At 37.9% G+C, this 20,445-nt stretch overlaps 1 protein-coding gene across 6 annotated transcripts in view; it reads left to right on the plus strand.

Moving 5' to 3' along the window:
* The window catches only part of TMEM131 (transmembrane protein 131), a 191,104-nt gene that overhangs the window by 101,613 nt on the left and 69,046 nt on the right, over window positions 1–20,445 (plus strand). For 5 of the 6 annotated variants that reach the window (XM_047781503.1, XM_047781501.1, XM_047781502.1 and 2 more), the window contains exons 6-7: window positions 16,443–16,559; window positions 18,657–18,779. In XM_047781503.1, the coding sequence (XP_047637459.1) occupies window positions 16,443–16,559; window positions 18,657–18,779 (240 nt within the window). The remainder of the gene's footprint in view (window positions 1–16,442; window positions 16,560–18,656; window positions 18,780–20,445) is intronic. The other variant, XM_047781506.1, reaches the window with a different exon arrangement.

Consider the following 20,445-nt stretch of genomic DNA (forward strand, 5'->3'; position numbering starts at 1 on the left):
TTCTTGGCCACGCCTATGGCGTGTGAAATTTCCCAGGTCAGAGATGAAACCCACACCATAGCAGTGACCTAGGCCACCTGAGTGACATTGCTGGATCCTTAACCCACTGCGCCACAAGGAAACTCCTACTTAAAATTGTTTTTGTAGATAGTATGTAAATTTGTTATTGTAAAAAAACTGATCTAACAAAAAAGATTGATCTTCATAAATTTTGATTTTGAGAGAATACATTAAGCTTTAACATATAGGTTCCCAAAATAATTAGCTAAATAGCAAATGTCAGAGGGAAGTAAATGGAACCTAAAATTTCATCTTCCCATGATTTTCACTGACTCCTTTGAAGAGATATGACTGAATAATTAGGAAAGAACTTTTTTTAAGTACATAAATTTATGTCAATTATTTAGATTTTTACCCTTCTCCTTTCTAAATTCCTTTTTCATCATGTTAATAGCAAGTTCTAGTGTAAAAAATGACATGTAATTTTGGCTTTTTTGAATTTTAAAGTTTTTTGTGAAGAAAGAATGGTTAAGTCAGCATATCTTGACAAAATTCTGATTTTTTTGTCACACTCTTGGAAACATCCCTTTTCTAAAACCTTTCTAAAAACAAGTTTCCCTGGAGTTAATCTTTATTTTACCTAAAAGATATTTTCATAATTTTTATAAATGTGCTGATGGTCTCAATAAGAGTCCCAAGGCTAGGAGAGACCTGTGTGTATTCATCGAGTCCAGTACCCTTATTATACAAATGAAGAGCTGAACCCTGAGGCCTTGTCCATGGTCAGGCCATTAGTGAAAAGAACCAAAGTGAGGGTCTACATGTGCTATTGGCCTGCCCAGGGGGGTGTATCACATTACAATCACATTAAGCCACAGTGTGGGTCATGTACATTCCAATCTGTGTATAGAGACACCCTATATAAATGGAATCACCCAATTTTCAGGCATTGCCAAAGTGTAGAGACTTGGGTTAAAAGGCGAAGTAGTGAAGTGAAAATGGAAACAGTTTAAAAGTAGTTCAGTTCACAACTACAATACAGATTTTATTTTCAACTTGTTAATTTACAGTGCTAATTCAAGCAGTGTTTTGATTTTTCTAAACATTGAGCTTCACCCTTGTTAAAGGCCAGGGTTTTGACTTTTTATAATGTTCCTATAACAATACCAAGCAGACCAAGAGTTGCAAGTGGATTTTTATGAGGACCAGGTAGACAGTGCAAATTAGAGAAGCAGGCCAGGTGGAGTGAGGGGTGACCTGGAGAGCACATGGCCCATCCAGAGGGACCAGCCCCCACTCGTTTCCAGCCAGTGGTGGCCACAGGGGAATGTAAGCTCATACACAGTTCTTCTCATTTTCCAAGAAGAATCAGAAATAGGAATTTTTAATGATAATCTCAATTTTTATAGATTAAAAATGAATTTGACTTTACAAAGACAGTATGGACCAAACAAAACAAGCTAAAGACCACCAGTTTGATGTTTCTCAACTAAACTCTCCCAGGGACTTATTTCTACAAGTGAATTTATGCACAGAGAATAGTTTTTCAGAAAATTCTTCAAGTTAAGCCACTGTGTGTTTTCTACTGTCAGGAGATGGAATTAAACAACAAAAATAATCTGTACCCTTCAAAATCTACATTTAAGTAATTTAGATTTAGTTTTATAGAAGTTAGCCAGAATCTGTGCTATCTTGAGTGTTTTTTTCTTCTTCTTGCTTTTCATCTTTATCCCTTACAGTAAGGTATTGACTCCAGAAGTTCAAGAAGTGGAGAGGACAGATGGGATTAACTCTTAAGAGAAGAAATAACCTCATTTCCCCTCCACTTAATTGTCTGCCTATGACTAGAGCCTTTGGGGGAAAATGAAAAAAGAGTTTCTCATGTCCAGAAGAGCAAAACCATTCTATATGTTTATCCTAACTCTGATTGCCTTGTCATCTTTTAGAGTTCCTGGTCAGATCATATTTCTGAGAATAAAACATCTTTTGTAACTCATTCAAGTTTTTGACTCATTTAACCAATGTCAGATCTACATTAACCGGTAGGAAATACAAAAGAGAATAGTTACTGTTTAAAAAGGCTGGGTTTTTACATAACTATATTTCAGAACACACACATATAATCCCCCTTACTAACGTTTTGATTTTAAGACCACCTGGAAATCAAGAAGAATAAGGGTAAAGAGGAATGTGGTTGTGTGACAATTTATTTTTCTATATATAACTTATTATGTATAATTGTCTGCTAATTAACTATAATTAATTAATTATAATTAAAATTATGTAATATTAAGATTGCAGTTTAGACCGAATCATCATTATGCCTGTATTGCATACTGGCCATAAAATATGTAATATATGATTTATAACAAAGAATAGAGATCTTTTTAATACTCCATAATAGATTCTGACTGCCTTAAATGAGTGGCTTAGAGACAAATTTCAAGCAAACAAAAATTATTTTTTCCTTGATTGTGTATAATCTTTTGTTTAACTTTTCTGGTAAACTGAAGATTAACTAGGATCAACTCTGTTTCAATATATGACTAAAAGTGTTTTAACCTATTTGTTTTAGTATGCTTAAAATAATAAGCAGTGTCTTTTCATGGGATGATGGTCATTAATTAATTTTTTTAATGAGGGGCTAAAACTATATTTGCCATCCAAGACCCCTGCATCCAATCCCCACCTGCCCTGAGTATTGATGATTATTTTTATAATTATGCATAGAGACCTGGACTTTATTTATTCTATTTCAGGTTAAGTTCTGATATCCATACATATTATTGGGAATTGAACAAATGTGATAAAGCAGCAGTATGGAATATTACTGTACAAGTAATAAAAAGAATGAATTAGATCTATATCTATTGATATGGAAGAATAAGATAAGTATGTTAATATGTAAGAAAAGCACATTCTAGAATAGAATATGATGCCATTTATAAAAAGTAGGAAATCTTTATATATTTAGAAATATTAATGAGAACCAGAATAAGATACAGGTAGACACACCAGGTTAACTGGATAAGCTGAGAGGGATGAGAATGGAGGAGGGTTGGTAGTATTAACTTGCTCTTCACACATCTTCACACTACATCACTAAGTAAAATAAGTACTTACTGGAGTTTGTCTTTTTCTAGTTCCTTGAGGTATAAAGTTAGATTGTTTACTTGTGATCTTTCCATTTTCTTAATATATGTGTTTATTGCTGTAGACTTCCTTCTCAGAACTGCTTCCACATCATTCCATAGGTTTTGGTGTGTTTTATTTCCTTTTTTTTTTGTCTTTTTGCCTTTTCTAGGACCACTCCTGCAGCACATGGAGGTTCCCAGGCTAGGGGTCCAATCAGAGCTAGAGCTGCTGGCCTACACCACAGCCACAGCGATGCAGGATCTGAGCCGGGTCTGCGACCTACACCACAGTTCACAGCAACACCAGATCCTTAACCCAATGAGCAAGGCCAGGGATTGAACCCACAACCTCATGGTTCCTAGTCGGATTCATTAACCACTGAGCCACGACAGGAATTTTCTGTTTCAATTTTCATTTGTCCAATGTATATTTTTTAAATTTATTCTTTCATTTCTTCTTTGACTCATTGCTTGTTCCAGAGAATGTTGTTTAATTTCCACATCATTGTAGATTTTCCAGCTTTCTTCTTGTTGATTTCTAGTGTAATACCATTGTAGTCTGAAAAGATATTTAATATGATTTCCAGCTTATTAAATTTGCTAAGACTTGTTTTGTGTACTATAATATCTGTCCTAGAGAATGTTCCATATGCACTTGAGAAGAATATGTATTTTCAGCTGTTGGATGGAATAACAAATATTTATTATTTGTTAGGTCCATTTGGTCTAATGAATGGTTCAAGTCCAGTGTTCCCATGCTGGTTTTCTGTGTGGATAATCTATCCATTGCTGAAAGTGCAGTATCAGAGTCCTTTACTATTACTGTATTCTTGTCTGTTTTTCCCTTCAGACCTGTTGATGTTTGTCAATATATTTAGGTTCGCAAATGTACGTGTGTACTTATTTATAGTTACTGCATCTTCTTGATGAATTGACCCCCTTTATCATTATATAATGATCTTCTTTGTCTCTTAAAACCATTTTTTACTTAAGGCCTACTTGTCTGATATGAGTATCCCACCTTCTTTTGGTTTCCACTTGCGTTGAATATTTTTTCTATACCTTTACTTTGAGCCTGTGTGTGTTCTTAAATCTGAAGTGACTCTTGTAGGCAGCATATAGCTGGGTCTTGTTTTTTTATCCACCCAGCCCCTCTGTGACTTTGACTGGTGAATTCAGTCCATTTACATTTAGAGTTATTATTGATATGTAAGGATGTACCAGTGCCACCTCATTAATGGCTTTCTGTTTGTCCTATATTTCCATTGTTTCTTTTCCCTTTTTTTCTGCCTACCTTTGTAAGTTGGTGATTTTTCATGGTGTTATGCTGTGTCCCCGTTCTTTACCTTCTGTGAATCTCCTCTAGCTTTTGTTTTTGGCACCATGAGGCTTACACAAAACAGCTTATAGATAAAACAGTCTATTTTAAGTAGACAGTAACTTAATTTTAACGTCATGTAGAGGTTTGACCCTTTCACTCCCTCCCTTTAATATGTTTTGGTGTCATTCTTTTTATATTGTTTATTCATTAACAAATTATAGTAGCTATAATTATTTTGAATAATCTTCACTTAAATTTTATATTATAGTTAAATGGTTAACACATTCTAAGTTTTCTATGTCTAACTGTACATTTTCTTTTCCTAGTGTGTTGTGTACTTTCATATGTTTGCATTATGCTGACTAGCATGTTTTGATTTCAGCTTGAAGAACTCCTTTAAGCATTTATTGTAAGGCAGGTCTAGGAGCGGTGAAATCCCTTAGTTTTTGTTTATCTGGAAAAGTCTCCTTCATATCTGAAATATAACTTTGCTTGCTGAGTAGGGTGTTCTTGGCTGCCAGTTTTATTTTCAACACTGGATTTGTCACATTCTTCCCTTGCCTGTAGGGTTTCTCCTGAGAAATTGCTAATCACCTAATGGGTTTCCTTTGTATGTTTCAATTTTTTTCCCCTGACTGCTTTTTGGATTCTCCCTTCATTTCTAACTTTTGACAGGTCTATCATAATGTGTCTTAGAGAAAGCCTTTTTTTGTTGTTGTTGTTTTGTTTTGGTCTTTTAGGCCGCACCTGCAGCATATGGAAGTTTCCAGGCTAGGGTTTCAAGTGGAACTGTAGCCACCGGCCTATGCCAGAGCCACAGCAATGCAGGATCAGAGCCACATCTGCAACCTACACCACAGCTCACGGCAGCGCCAGATCCTTACCCCACTGAGCGAGGCCAGGGATTGAACCCACGTCCTCATGGATGCTAGTTGGGTTCACTGACTGCTGAGCCACGACAGGAACTCCGAGAAGTCCTTTTTGCATTGAGATAATAGGGTGATGTGTTAGCTTCATGAACTTGGATGTCCAGGTCTCTCCCTGGGTTGAGGAAGTTCTCAGCCATTATTTCTTTAAATAAATTTTCTGTGCCCTTCTGACTTCTCCTTCTGGAATTCTGTTTATTCTAATGTTTTTCTCATGAAATTCCATAGATCACATGGGCTTTCTTCACTCTTTTTCATTCTTTTTTTCTTTGTTCTGCTCTTCTGGGCTGATTCACTGTTCCTACCCTCTAGCTCAATTACGCTGTTTTCATTGTCTCTAATCTGCTGCAGATACTCTCTATTGCATTTTTCATTTCATTCATTGAAATCTTTAGCTCTAGAATTTCTGTTTGGTTCTTTTTTTATGATTTCTTTCTCTCTGGCAAATAACTCATCTTGATCTTTTGTTTTTGTTTTTGTTTTTGTTTTTGAGATTTTGTTGAGTTTTCTTATAGCTCACTGAGTTTATTCAAAACAGCTATTTTGAAACCTTTATCACCTAGACCACAAAATTCACCTGTAACTTTGATGGTTGTTGCAGAATCACTGTTCTTTTGCTAATGATACATTTCTTTGATTTTTCACATTCCTTGTAAATTTGTGTCTCTGCTTTCACATTCAAAGTGGCAGCCACCTCCTTAAATCTAGTTACCTTCAGATGGGGTTACTATTCATTGGTGTGGCATAATAGGGCTCTTCAGAAGGTGGTGGTGCTACAGCTCAAGTTTGTGCTTTCTCCCTTGGCCCACATATCCTGGCATGTTTTACTGATAGCAGCCCATTTACTGGACTTGCTCCCACTCACTGCTGCATTTGGGAGTGCAGACAGGGATCTAGCCACAGAATCTGGGGAGGTGTGGATTCAGCACTTAGGGCATTGGGTGTGCCTGCAGACCCAGGGGTTGATCCTCCAGTGAGGTACGCCAGGGGCTTCTGGGTGAACTTCCCTGCTGAAGTCCTGAGCACAGTTGGCAGGAACTACCTACCTTTAATGCCCTTTGATATTTTTATCTGCCTCTTTCCTGATCTCCTGCCTCCATCACTAATGGAAGTCCAACCTTAATGCTCTGGGTGCTATTGGAGAGAAACAGGTTTCCCAACCACATCCTGCACAACTAGAATAGTTGAGCACTCACTACTCTGGGAGAGATCACCCCCTCCTGATAGTTCAGCCCCATCAGTGTTGCCTTAGCATAGGGGCCAGTGGGGTAGTTGGTCCTGGGAAAATTCCTCTTACTATCTTCACTGCAACAAAATTCTTCTTTTTCTCTCCAGTGGCATGCTGGGATATATCCTTGGGAAAGGTAGAATTCTGCAAATTATCTCTTGTCCATTGGTATCTGCCCAGGTCAACACTCTCCAGGCTTTTTCCCAGCTGCAGTGAGAGGGGTTGGGGCAGATTCATTGGTTTGGCAGCCTGTGTGGAAGTCTTTCTGCCTATTTCCAGGTGTATAGGTAAATAAGACAACTAATTTCCAGATCCCCAGGTATGTGATGCTGGATCCCACAAGTCCCGCAGAGGCACTTCTAATTGTGGATGGTTATCTAATCCATTGTTTTAAAAGGGGGACAAAAGGAGGAATATCTTATACTGTCATGATGCTGACATCACTCACTCCTCCAGTTTTAAATAGGATGGTCAGAGTAGACTTCATTCGCAGGTGACATTTGAGCAGACTTGAAGGAGATGAGGGAGATGACTATGTGGAGGGAAGTGGAATATATGGAAAAAGAAATTCCAGACAGAGTGTACAGGGCTCAGGCAACACAAAGTCTCCAACGTGAAAGCATGACTGGGGTGCAAAGAGAACAGTGTGGCTAGACCAGAGTTAGCAAGGGTGAGAGCAGAAGTAAAAGGGAGGAGGGGGGAACAGACTGTCAAGGGCCTCCTACACTCTGATAAGGTTTTGGGCTCTTAGTCCACCACAGATTTTGAGCAGAGGAGTGAATGATAGTGTATGTTTTAGAGCACAGTTTATCAGAAGTAGTGAAGAAGGGCAAGAGGAAACTCAGAGATGCCAGTTACCTTGGCTTTGGCAGGGCTCCAGGGCCAGAAGATGATCACTGAGCAGTGAAGAAGTAAAGAAAGCTCTTGGATTTGGGATATATTTCAGCAATACCAACAGGATTGCCTCTTATGGGTTGAGAGAAAGAAGAGTCAAGACTGACTCCAGAGTTCTTGTCCTGAGCAACTAGGAGGACGGAGTTGCCATCAGCAGAGATGGAGAAGGCTAAGGATCGGGCATGTTGCAGATGTGCGATCATTAGGTTGATTTTCTACCTATTAGATGTGACATCTCCTAGATGTCCAGGTGGAAGTGCCAAGTGGGCAATTGGTATTTAAGTTTGGTGTGGAAGGGAAAGGACCAGACTAGAAATAGAAGTTTAGGAGTCACTGGTAAAGATAATGAAGCCAAGGACCTGGGTGACATCACCAAGGGAGCACAGCGTCAGGACTAATCTGTGGGACAAAGATGAGACCTGACTGCAGGTAATTCTAAACTAAAGCTAGCACACTTTATGTCACCTTCATTACTTTTTCACACAGCCTTCTGATTTTTTGTAAGCAAACTAATTTTATTTAGAAAGTATGTAGCAGTGGGGGAAAAAGGATGAATTGTAACAAATTTTTTTTTTTGCTCTTTTTACCTTTTCTTGGGCCACTCCTGCGGCATATGGAGGTTCCCAGGCTAGGGGGTCTAATCACAGCTGTAGCCACCGGCCTAGGCCACAGCCACAGCCACAGCCAAGCCAGATCTGAGCCACGCCTGCAACCTACACCACACCTCACGGCAATACTGGATCCTTAACCCGCTGAGCGAGACCAGGGATCGAACCCGCAACCTCATGGTTCCTAGTCGGATTTGTTAGCCACTGAGCCACAACAGGAACTCCAAATTGTAACAAACCTGATTAATTCTTATAGAAAGATTATATTCCTGAGCCTGAGTTTACAGTTGTGTTTCATCACCGTTTTGTTACATCCTTAAGTGTCATTTGAAACTAGATCGTCCCTGTTAGTTTTTTTTAAAAGGAAATATTCTATGTGTCTCTCTCAGCATCTTCTTTAAGTACTCAAGACTTTAAGTAGTAAAAAGTGGATTAGATGTTGGGAACTATCAAAGAGAATCTGTACTCTCATATCCAAGCTCTTTTTTTCCCCCCAGGGTGTAAATGACATCACGAAGGAAAGCCTCATCTTCCACAGGAATTAAGCAGTGAAATCAGTCATGTTTATGGTTTCTTTAATAATTAAAATATTTAAAGATGAACTAATAAAACTAATTCATTTTGAAATTAGGAGACATTTAGAACTACAGAAGTTAAATGATATGCCAAGATCATACAATTTCTCAGTGGCAAAACCGGAAACTCCAGTCTCCTAATGTCAGCTAGTTCCCCTAAGACTAGATGTCCAAAAACATGCAAAACTATATGCCAACAAATTTGACAACCTAGAAGAAATGGACAACTTTCTATAGACTTACAGCCTGCCAAAACTGAATCAAGAAGAAATAGATCAACTGAACACACCAATCACTAGAAATGAAATTGAATATGTAATAAAAACACTCCCTACAAACAAAAGTCCAGGACCAGATGGCTTCACAGGCAAATTCTACCAAACATACAAAGAAGAACCTATACCTATCCTTCTTAAACTTTTCCAAAAGTTTGAAGAAGGAACAGTCCCAAAGACATTCTGTGAAGCCACCATAACCCTAATACCAAAACCAGACAAAGATACTACCAAAAAAAGAAAATTATAGGCCGGTATCTTTGATGAATATAGAGGCAGAAATTCTCAACAAAATTTTAGCCAACTGAATCCTACAACATATAAAAAAGATCATACATCACAACCAAATGGGATTCATCCCAGGTTCACAAAGATGGTACAACATAAGCAAATCAATCAACGTCATATACCACATTAACAAGAGAAAAGTCAAAAACCACATGATCATCTCAATAGATGCAGAAAAAGCATTTAACAAAGTCCAACATCCATTCGTGATAAAAACTCTTACTAACAGGTATAGAAGGAACATACCTTAACATAATAAAAGCCATTTATGACAAAACCATGGCAAATATAATACTCAATGGAGAAAAGCTGAAAGCACTCCCATTAAAATCTGTTAAAATCTGGAACAAGACAAGGTTGCCCATCTCACCACTTTTATTCAACATAGTATTGGAAGTCCTAGCCACAGCAATCAGACAAACAAAAGGAATAGAAGGTATCCAAATTGGAAGAGAAGAGGTAAAATTGTCACTCTATGCAGATGATATGATACTACTGTACATAGACAACCCCAAGGACTCCCCACAAAAACTACTGGAACTGATCAACAAATTCAGCAAAGTAGCAGGATACAAGATTAACATTCAGAAATTGTTTGCATTTCTGTATATTAACAATGAAATATTAGAAAAGGAATACAAAAATACAACACCCTTTAAAATCACACCCCCCAAAATTAAATACCTAGGAATAAACCTGACCAAGGAGGTGAAAGACATACGCTGAGAACTATGGAACATTAATCAAGGAAATTCAAGAAGATTCAAAGAAATGATATTCCATGCTTCTGGATTGGGAGAGTTAATATCGCTAAAATGCCCATACTACCCAAAGCAGTCTACAGAGTCAATACAATCCCTATCAAATTACCCATGACATTTTTCACAGAACTAGAACAAAAAATCCAAAAATTTATATAGAACCGTAAAAGACCCAGAATTGCCAAAGCAATCCTGAGGAACAAAAACCAAGCAGGAGGCATAACTCTTCCAGACTTCAGGCAATATTACAGAGCCACAGTCATCAAGACAGTGTGGTACTGGTACCAAAACAGGCATACAAACCAATGGAACAGAATAGAGGATCCATAAGTAAACCCAGAGACCTGTAGTCAGTTAATCTTCAACAAAGGAGGCAAGAATATAAAATGGGAAAAAGAAAGTCTTTTCAGGAAGTGGTACTGGGAGAACTGGACAGCCACGTGTAAATCAATGAAACTGGAACACACCCTCACACCATGCACAAAATGGCTTAAAGACTTAAATGTAAGACAAGACACCATCAAACTCCTAGAAGAGAATATAGGCAAAACATTCTCTGATATTAACCTTATGAATGTTTTCTCAGGTCAGTCTCCCAAAGCAACAGAAATAAAAGCAAAAATAAACCAATGGGACCTAATCAAACTGACGAGATTTTGCACAATGAAGGAAACCATTAAAAAAAAAAAAAAGACAACTTATAGAATGGGAGAAAATAGTTTCAAACGATGTATCTGACAAGGGCTTAATCTTTAAAATACACAAACAACTTATACATCTCAACAGCAAAAATACCAACCACCCAATTGGAAAATGGGCAAAAGACCTGAATAGACATTTCTCCAAAGAAGATATACAGATGGCTGACAAGCAAATGAAAAAATGCTCAGCATCACTGATCATTAGAGAAATGCAAATTAAAACTACTGCGAGGTACCACCTCACACCTGTCAGAATGGCCATCATTAACAAGTCAAAAAATAAATGCTGGAGAGGGTGTAGAGAAACGAGAAACCTCCTGTACTGTGGGAGTGTAAATTTGTACAATCACTATGGAAAACCGTATGGAGGTACCTCAGAAAACTAAATATAGAACTGCCATATGACCCAGCTATCCCACTCTTGGGCATATATCTGGAAAAAGGTTTCATTGAAAAAGATACATGCACCCACCCCTATGTTCATTGCAGCACTATTCACAATAGCCAAGACACAGAAACAACCTAAATGTCCATGGACGGATGAATGGATTAAGATGTGGTATATATACACCATGGAATACTACTCAGCCACAAAAAAGTACAAAATAATGGCATTTGCTGCAGCATGGGTGGAACTAGAGACTCTCTTACTCAGTGAAGTAACTCAGACAAATACCGTAAGATACCACTTATATCTGGAATCTTAATATACGGTACAAATGAACATTTCCACAGCAAAGAAACTCATGGACTCAAAAGAATAGACTTGTGATTGCCAAGGGGAAGGGGGAGAAGGAGGGAGTGGGACGGACTGGGAGTCTCAGGTTAATAAATACAAACTATTGCATTTGGACTGGCTAAGCAATGAGATCCTGCTGTATAGCACAAGGAACTATATCCAGTCACTTGTAGTGGAACATGATGAAGGATACTGTGAGAAAAAGAACATGACTGGGTCTCTTTGCTGTACAGGAAATTGACAGAACACTATAATTATGATAGAAAAAACAAAATTCATAAAATTATTTTAAAAATAACATGCAAAACTAAAAGGATCACTCATGTTTTTTTGTTGTTAAAGATGTCCATTTTGAGTTAACGTTTGTTTTACACATGGATATACAGTCATTACGGTACTTTTGGTTAAAAGACTCTTTTCTCATTGAAATACCACTGCAGTTTTTCAAGATTCAGTTGACATTGTATATGTGGGTCTGTGTTTCTGGACTTCCCATTATGTTCTAATATGTATCTAACAGATATCTAATATGTCCACCCTTTGTCCAGTACCACACTGTCTTGATTTCAGTGGCTTTTTAGTAATTCCTGCAGTCAAGTAGTGTGAGCTTCAATTCTGTTTTTCTTTTTCAGAGTTACCCTGCTCTTCTTATTCCCTTTTCTTGGCATCTAAATTTTAGAATCAGTTTGTCAGTTTCTTTTTAAAAATTCTTGCTAAGATTTTTATAAGAATATTTTGAGTTAATCTTAAACATATAGAAAAATAAGTATACATAATCTCCTTATATACATCACTGAGTTTCTCTTAATGCTAGCTTCTTATATAATCATAATTATCAAAATCAGGAAATTAACATTGGTATAACACAGTTAACTAAAAAGCTTAAATGAGTTTCATCAGTTTTCTATCAGTGTACTTTTCCTGTTCTAGGATCTAATTTCACATTGTGTTTAGTTGCATTTTGTTTCTCCTTAGGCTGAAATTTTTATTGCAGTTGCATTAAATATATAACTCAATTTGGGATAATTAACATCTTAATATTATCTTCTAATCTCTGAGCACAGTCTGTCTCTTCATTTTTTAAAATCTTATTACTTTAAGCAGTGTTTTGTCATTTCCTATTCACAGAACATGCACATTATTAGACTGATATTTGTGTGTGTGTGTGTTATTATAAATACTCTTTTAAACACTAGAATTCCAGTGTTCATTGCTAGGATAAGGAAATAGAATTGATCATTATATGGTGACCTAGATTCCTGCAACTTTGTGAAACTCTTTTATTAATTTTATGAGCATTTTTTAAGATTATTTTTGGAACTTTTTATATAGGCAGCCATGTTGTCTATGAATAAAAACAGATCTTTCTTCTTTTCTGTGTATGCTTTCCATTTCTTTTTCTTGTCTCACTGTACTAGCAAGTACTTCCAGTACAATGTTGGGTAGCCATCATGCGAGAGGACATCCTTTCCTTGTCCGAAATTGAGGGGTAGGGGGAGCAATCATGCATTTCCCATTAAATCTAGTATCTGGAGGTCTTTTGTTGGCGCTGTTTATCAGATTGAGAAAGTGCTCTTCTATTGACCTAGTTTACTGAGATTTTTAATCATGAATGGATATTGAATTTTGTCAAATTATTTTATGCACCTATTGAAATGAACCTATTTCCTTAGTAGATAATATCAGTTGCATCAGTTTGAGTTTTGAATGTTGAACTAGACTGTCATTGTCATGATAAGAAACACTTGATTGCAAATATGTTATCTTTCTATGTGTTGGCTAGATTCAGTTCGCCAATACTTTGTAGATGATTGCATGTGTGCATCCATGAGGCATATTGGCTTATAGTTTTCTTTTCTTGTTGCATCTTTGTCGGGTCTTGGTGTAAGGGTAATACTGGACTCATAAAATGATGTGGGAAATGTCTTCTTCCCTATGCGGGAAAGTTAATGTAGAGGTAAGTGTTATATGACGGTTGGTAGAAAATTCTACCATTCTACTGATAAAACTATCTGGGCTTGGACTTTTCCTCGTGGAAAGGTTTTCAACTACAAATTAAATTTCTTTAATGGGTTTTCTTTAATGGGTTTAAGATTATTCTGGCTATTTTGTTTCAAACAAGCTTTAGTAGATTGTGTTTTTCAAAGAATGTGTACATTTCTTCTAGTTATTAAATTTAGGGGCATACAGTTGTTTGTAATAGTCCTTTATTATTATTCTTATATGTAAAGAGTATATAATGATGTTCACATTTCAATTTTTTACATTTTTATTTTTCTCCTCCTTACTTTTGGTTGGTCTCTAGGGTTTTATCTACCTTTTTGGAGGATTAGCTTTTGGTTTTATTAATTTTTTGCTATTTTTCCATTTTTTATTTCATTATCTTCGGCTCTTGTCTATTATATTCTTTCTTTTGCTTATTTTGGGTTTAATTTATTCTTTTTCTAGTTTGTCAGGGTGGACTGACCTGAGACATTTCTTTTCAAAATAAGCATGCAGTACTGTAATTTTCCCTCCAACTATTGCTTTAGCTCAGCCAACAAATTTTGGTATGTTGCATTTTCAGTTCCGGTTGATTCAGAATATTTTATAATTTCCTTTGTCACCACTTATTTGATCAGTGGATTATTTTATTTTTTACTTTCTTAATAATAATTTTTATTTTTTCCATTGTAGATGGTTTGAAGTGGATTACTTTAAAATGTGTTGTTTAGTTTCGCACTACCTTGGAGGTTACTGATTTGGGGCTCTAGAGTGGCCTCCGTCAACATTTGCGGCTTCCAGGAGTTCTATGCCCTCATGTTCTATAACACACTCAGTGTTTAGCAGTGTGTGAAAATTTTAGCAGGGTTCATTTTACTGTCTTGTACATTAGTCTTATCTTCTTCCCATTTACCCTGCCCTGGGTGAACCTGTACTCATGTTTCATCTCTTGAAAGTGCTTGTCTTTTGGGCTAGTTGATATCCGAACGCTGTGATGGGTTCCAGAAGAGTTTACAGTTTTGAAGATGACTCTTTTTGTTGTTGGTAACGCAGGAGAAATGCTCTTTCAGGCTTTCTACATCCTAAGGTGAAGGATGCCATGTATTTTAAGCAAAATTTGGGGAGCATTTTAGAAGTCTAGCCATAAAAGAGCAATGAGGGAGATTGATAACTTTATGCATTACAATGTGTTTTAAGGCTTAACTGCAGACAGAACTGCATTTGCAGTCTCTCTAACTTCATGAAGCAGCCCTATTGTTTTGTTGTCATAAAATTTTAATTTGCTAACCACAGTGACATTCTCAATCTGCACATGGTTAATAGGAGGGAGTTCCCACACATGCTATCACCACTCCCTTTTTTTTTTTAATTTTACTAGAGTGTAGTTGATTTTCAGTGTTGTGCCAATTCCTACTGTATAGCATAGTGACCCAGTCATACATATATGTACATTCTTCTTTTCATATTGTCTTCCATCACGGTCCACCCCAAGAAATTGGACATAGTTCCCTGTGCTGTACCATAGGATCTTATTGCTTATCCATTCTAAATGTAATTGTTTGTCTCCCATCTTTTTTTTTAATTTTTTTAATTACTCAATGAATTTTTTACATTTATAGTTGTACAATGATCATCACAATCCAATTTTATAGGATTTCCATCCCACAACCCCAGTGCATCCCCCCACCCCCAAACTGTCTCCTTTGGAGACCATAAGTTTTTCAAAGTCTGTGAGTCAGTATCTGTTCTGCAAAGAAGCTCATTGTGTCCTTTTTTAAGATTCCACATGGCAGTGAAAGCATTTGATGTTGGTGTCTCATTGTATGGCTGACTTCACTTAGCATGATAGTTTCTAGGTCCATCCATGTTGCTTAAAAAGCCAGTATTTTGTTCTTTTTAATGGCTGAGTAATGTTCCATTGTGTATATGTACCACATCTTCTGGATCCACTCCTCCATCGATGGACATTTAGGTTGTTTCCATGTCTTGGCTATTGTAAATAGTACTGCAGTGAACATCGGAATACATGTGTCTTTGCGAGTCATGGTTTTCTCTGGATAGATGCCCAGAAGTGGGATTGCTGGATCAAATGGTAGTTCTGTTTAGTTTTCTGAGGAATCTCCATCCTGATTCCAGAGTGGATGCACCAATTTACAATCCCACCAACAGTGTACTAGTGTTCCTTTTTCTCCACACCCTCTCCAGCACTTATTGTTTGTAGACTTTTGGATGATGGCCATTCTGGCTGGTGTAAGGTGGTACCTCATAGTGGTTTTGATTTGCATTTCTCTAATAATGAGTGACATTGAACTTCTTTTCATGTGTCTTTTTACCATCTGTATGTCTTCTTTGGAGAATTGTCTGTTTAGATCTTCTCCCCATTTTTTGATGGGGTTGTTTGCTTTTTTGGTATGGAGCTGCAGAAGGTGTTTATAAATTTTGGAGATGAATCACTTGTCAGTCACTTCATTTGCAAAGATTTTCTCACATTCCATGGGTTTCTCCCTTCTTTTTTTAATGGAAGTCGCTGGCGCATTCTGTGCTTTGTGTGAATGGGTGACAGAGGGCAAGGGGTTGAGGTCAGACTTGTTTATTTATTGGAATAATGCAAGTGGCCACTTAGCAGTAGAATAGAACGTCTATGTAAGAGGCTCAGTGCAGCTCCTCCTTGAATTGTCTGATGGTGGACAAACTAGTAATTAAGCACTTCATTCCAACCTGGTGATCACTGAATGAACAGAATCCAAGGGAGCCACCTGTTGTACAGGGTTTTCAAATCATGACTGACAAAAAAATATGTGACATCCACTATGAAGACATCTTTTTTTTTTCCCCCCATTGCAAAATAGTTAACTTAATTTAAAATTTAAGTCTTTGGAGGCGAAAGTGGGTCTATGGAAATGATTCTAAGATATTTCAGAGAACTTTAGCTTTCTAATTGTAGTCACCAGGATCCGATTTTTTTTTTTTTTTTTGGTTAGTAATTTAATTACTGCTTTTCTTTTTCAGAAAATTCTTCCAGGAGGAAACACATCATTTGATGTAGTTTTTCTTGCAAGAGTAGTGGGAAATGTAGAAAATACTTTATTTATTAACACTTCTAATCATGGGGTATTCACTTACCAGGTAAGAACCAGGATTCAAACTTTTGTTTATTTTATAATATGCAGATAACTAACGCCTTCAGCCTATCATATGACAGCCTTTTAAGGACTCTTTTCAAAACCTCTGAGGATAAGAGAAATTATAAGAGTTTAGATTTAGAGCATTTTTCTGTGTAAGCTGTGTGAATATCCCTATTCAAATCAGACTGAACAAATGGTCTTAAAGCTACCGCTGAGTGTTAACATAAGATTGGTTTTCAAACGAACACAGTTGCAGATGTGGCTCGGATCCTGTGTTGCTCTGGATGTGGTGTAGCCCAGCAAGTACAGACTCCTAGCCTGGGAACTTTCAGGTGCGGCCCTAAAAAAAAAAAGACTAAATAAATAAATTCTTAGCGAATATCTTACCTTATAGCTTTTATGCTTTTGTTTTTGAACATTTCTTCTCCACTACCCAGAAAACATCATGTACTTTGGCAATGAGTGTCAGAGTAAACATTCCATGTCACATGCTTAGTTGTGGTGCATAAGTCTTTAATGGTTGCTTAGTAGGCAGTATGAATGAATAACCTTTGAAGCCAGTATGGATGAATAACTTTGAAGTGCTGTACAGAGCACTTAGCACATACTCATGGAGTAAATGAAAAGACCACCATGAGAATATGAAGACCTTTGCCCGACAGAGGCCCCCCCCCAGCTGACTTAGGTGGTTGTGGCCTGGGCAACCTGAGATTTAGGATCTCAGGTGTGCCTTCCAAGGCCAGCTGTCTTCACCTCTCCACCCTGGCCTTCCACCAGCTTTTTCTCATCAGTGCATCTTGAGTCTGTCTCTGCCCTCCATTGCCACTGCTCTCTCCCAGGCCATCCCCCTCTTGCCAGATAACACAGGAGCCTCCTAACCACCCTTCCTCCACAGCTCCTCTTTTAGTTCCTCATTCAAGCAGAGCCACTCAGCTCCTCATGTCAGTGCTTGTTTTCCCATTACTCTTAGAGCAAAATGTAAGCTTCTGACCAAGGCCTGCAGGCTCTAAGGCTCTGACTCCCATGCAGCTCTGCCGCCTCAGCCCATTTGCCCATGGCTCTCATCTTACCGCTTGTCTTCAGGCGAGCCAAACCCTGTGCTGCCTCCTGCCCTTTGCCTGTACACTTCCCCTGCTGCTGAACTCACTGCTAACTCGCTGTCTTCTTTCAGGGGACGCCAACTCAGTCACATCTCCTGACTACCCTTGCTACAAGAGTATTCCCATCTTCACTCCAGCCGGTTCCTCTGTCTCACTTTTCTGTTTTTACACCATTATATCATTGTCCAGCCTGTGCCTCACACAGACTGTTTTGTAAGAGCAGACACGTTCTCTGTCTCATTCACTGCTGAATAGTTCACGATTGTATGTTTATGCCTCGCACCTCATAGGCACTTAATAAGCACTTGTCAGTTGAATGACTGGCTCACCCTGTTTAGTCAACCCTCATTCCTATGTAGGAATGACCTGGGTCTGGGCTTGATATTTAAGAGATTGTCAGGGACCTAGATCCATCTTCTAGATTGGACTAGGGAAATCTTTTTTTCTTTCTCCTTTTCTTTTTAAGGCTGCACCTGCAGCATATGGAAGTGTCCATGCTAGGGGTCCAGTTGGAGCTGCAGCTGCCAGCTTACACCACAGCCATGGCAACACTGTATCCGAGGCTGCAGCTCACGGCAATTCCAGATCCTTAACTCCGTGAGGCCAGGGATCAAACCTGCATCCTCACAGTCACTATGTGGGGTTCTTAACCTGTTGAGCCATAGCATGAACCCTGGGAATAGGGAAATCTTTTGATTCCCTATTTTCTTTTGTCTATCGCATGACCTCATGAAGGACTGCTATCGTTTTAATTTCTAATGTATTGTAAAAATCATTCCAAATGCATATGTATGTGCATATACATAAAATATATATATCAAATCAAAATAGGTAGCCAAACAAGTATAGAAACTACATGTGTATTCCTTTTAAAGGGAACTGTAAGATTTTTTTTCATAAATTGAACTTACAGTTTTTCTTGGATTAATCAGCTATAACTATAAAAATGTTATAAAATAATACAACTCAAATTGCATTTTTTTAAAACTTTAAAACAGGTATTCGGTGTTGGAGTTCCAAATCCATATCGATTGAGGCCATTCCTTGGGGCCAGAGTCCCTGTGAATAGCAGTTTCTCACCTATAATAAACATACACAATCCTCACAGTGAGCCTCTACAGGTGAGTTTATGCTGATGATTTTGAGTGTTTTTCAACTTGGGTGGAAATTAATGCTTAGTATAAAACCTCAGCTTATTATAGTTTCCAAGACTATTTAAAATAATGGGGTTGTGTATGGTACTAAGGAGGGATAGTCTTTAATGAAACTTGTAGCAGGAATTTTGAGTTGTGTCAATCCAGATGCTGAATTTTTGGAACCATTTTTGTAAAATGAGTATAGCTTCTCTGGTGTTAGTTTTAGGCAGAAGTTTAACTTTTAACAGTTTTCAGCTTCACAGGGCCACAGCTTTTCCATATACTGTGGAAAACCATGGAGCTTTGGCCACTAAATTGGTTTTTGTCCTCCTGGAACCCCCTGGTAGAAATGTTTGTAAATAGTGAGGGGGAAAACAAGAACCAGACACGCTTTTCAGAGCTGGAGTTGTGACACACTTAGGAATTATATGCTAAGGTAACAAGAAAGGTTTCACCCCAGAACTTGGCTGACAACAGCTACCAATAAAAATATTCTGCCCCAGTGTTGATTATTTGTAGTTGGATATCTTCGTATTGGGAGAGGGGAATGCTCCTGTGTCCTGCTTTTGCACCTGAAAAAAGTCTTTGCGCTCCATCACCAGTCTGTCATTTCTGTCCTCTCACTGCTTTAGGTAATGGTGTACTTTTCCCTTCTCTGGGTCACTTCTTACAAATCCATATGGAAGCCTCATAAATTCTTGCTGCTTTCTCTTCTTGGCCATTTTCAGTCGGGAGATAGAAACCGTTGTCTTATCCTTCCAAGCATTGCTGCGGGCATTGCCCCCACTGCGGTTATAGCCCACTGTCACAAGGGCCATGTGCTGGGGGCACTGACAGTCCTGCTTCCTGCTAAGGAGGATGAACATTACACACTCAGTCTAGAGTTACTGAGGTAGCCTTACAGTCTAGCCTTTGGAGTTTGTCAAGCTGTCATCTGGAACAATCTTCTCTAAATTCAATATTGATTTTTTGTCTTTTGTCCATCTAATATTTTTCCAGTTACAACATTTCATTTCATGATTTACCACAATGTACTTCTCATCAGCATACAGCAGAGCAAAAGTTGCCCTCCTAGAACCAATAGATTGGAGTTCCCATCGTGGCTCAATGGTTAATGAACCCAGTTAGCATCCATGAGGACAAGGGTTCAGTCCCTCGCCTCACTCAATGGATTAAGCATCCGGCGTTGCCGTGAGCTCTGGTGTAGGTCGCAGACTCAGCTCAGATCTCGAGTTGCTGCAACTGTGGTGTAGGTTGGCAGAATACAGCCAAACTACAAGCCAACCGACAGCTCCAATTCGACCCCTAGTCTGGGAACCTCCGTATGCCTCGGGTGCGGCCCTAAAAAGGCAAAAGACAAAAAAAAAAAGAACCAATTTATTGTTTCTCTAGAAGACATTTTTTTTCCCCTAAGGGAAAATCCAAGTGGGCTTTTTTTATATTTGAGGTATAATTGGTCTAAAAAATTATATTAGTTTCAGATATACAATGTAGTGATATAATATTTATATATATCACAAAATGGTCACCACAGTAAGTCTGGTTAGCAACTGTTATAATACATATTTTTTAAAAAATTTCTTATGATGAGAACTTTTAAGATCTACTCTTTCAGCAACTTTCAAATATGCGTTATAGTGTTACCTATAGT

Source organism: Phacochoerus africanus, chromosome 5 (genome assembly GCF_016906955.1).
Source record: "Phacochoerus africanus isolate WHEZ1 chromosome 5, ROS_Pafr_v1, whole genome shotgun sequence".
NCBI lineage: Eukaryota > Metazoa > Chordata > Mammalia > Artiodactyla > Suidae > Phacochoerus > Phacochoerus africanus.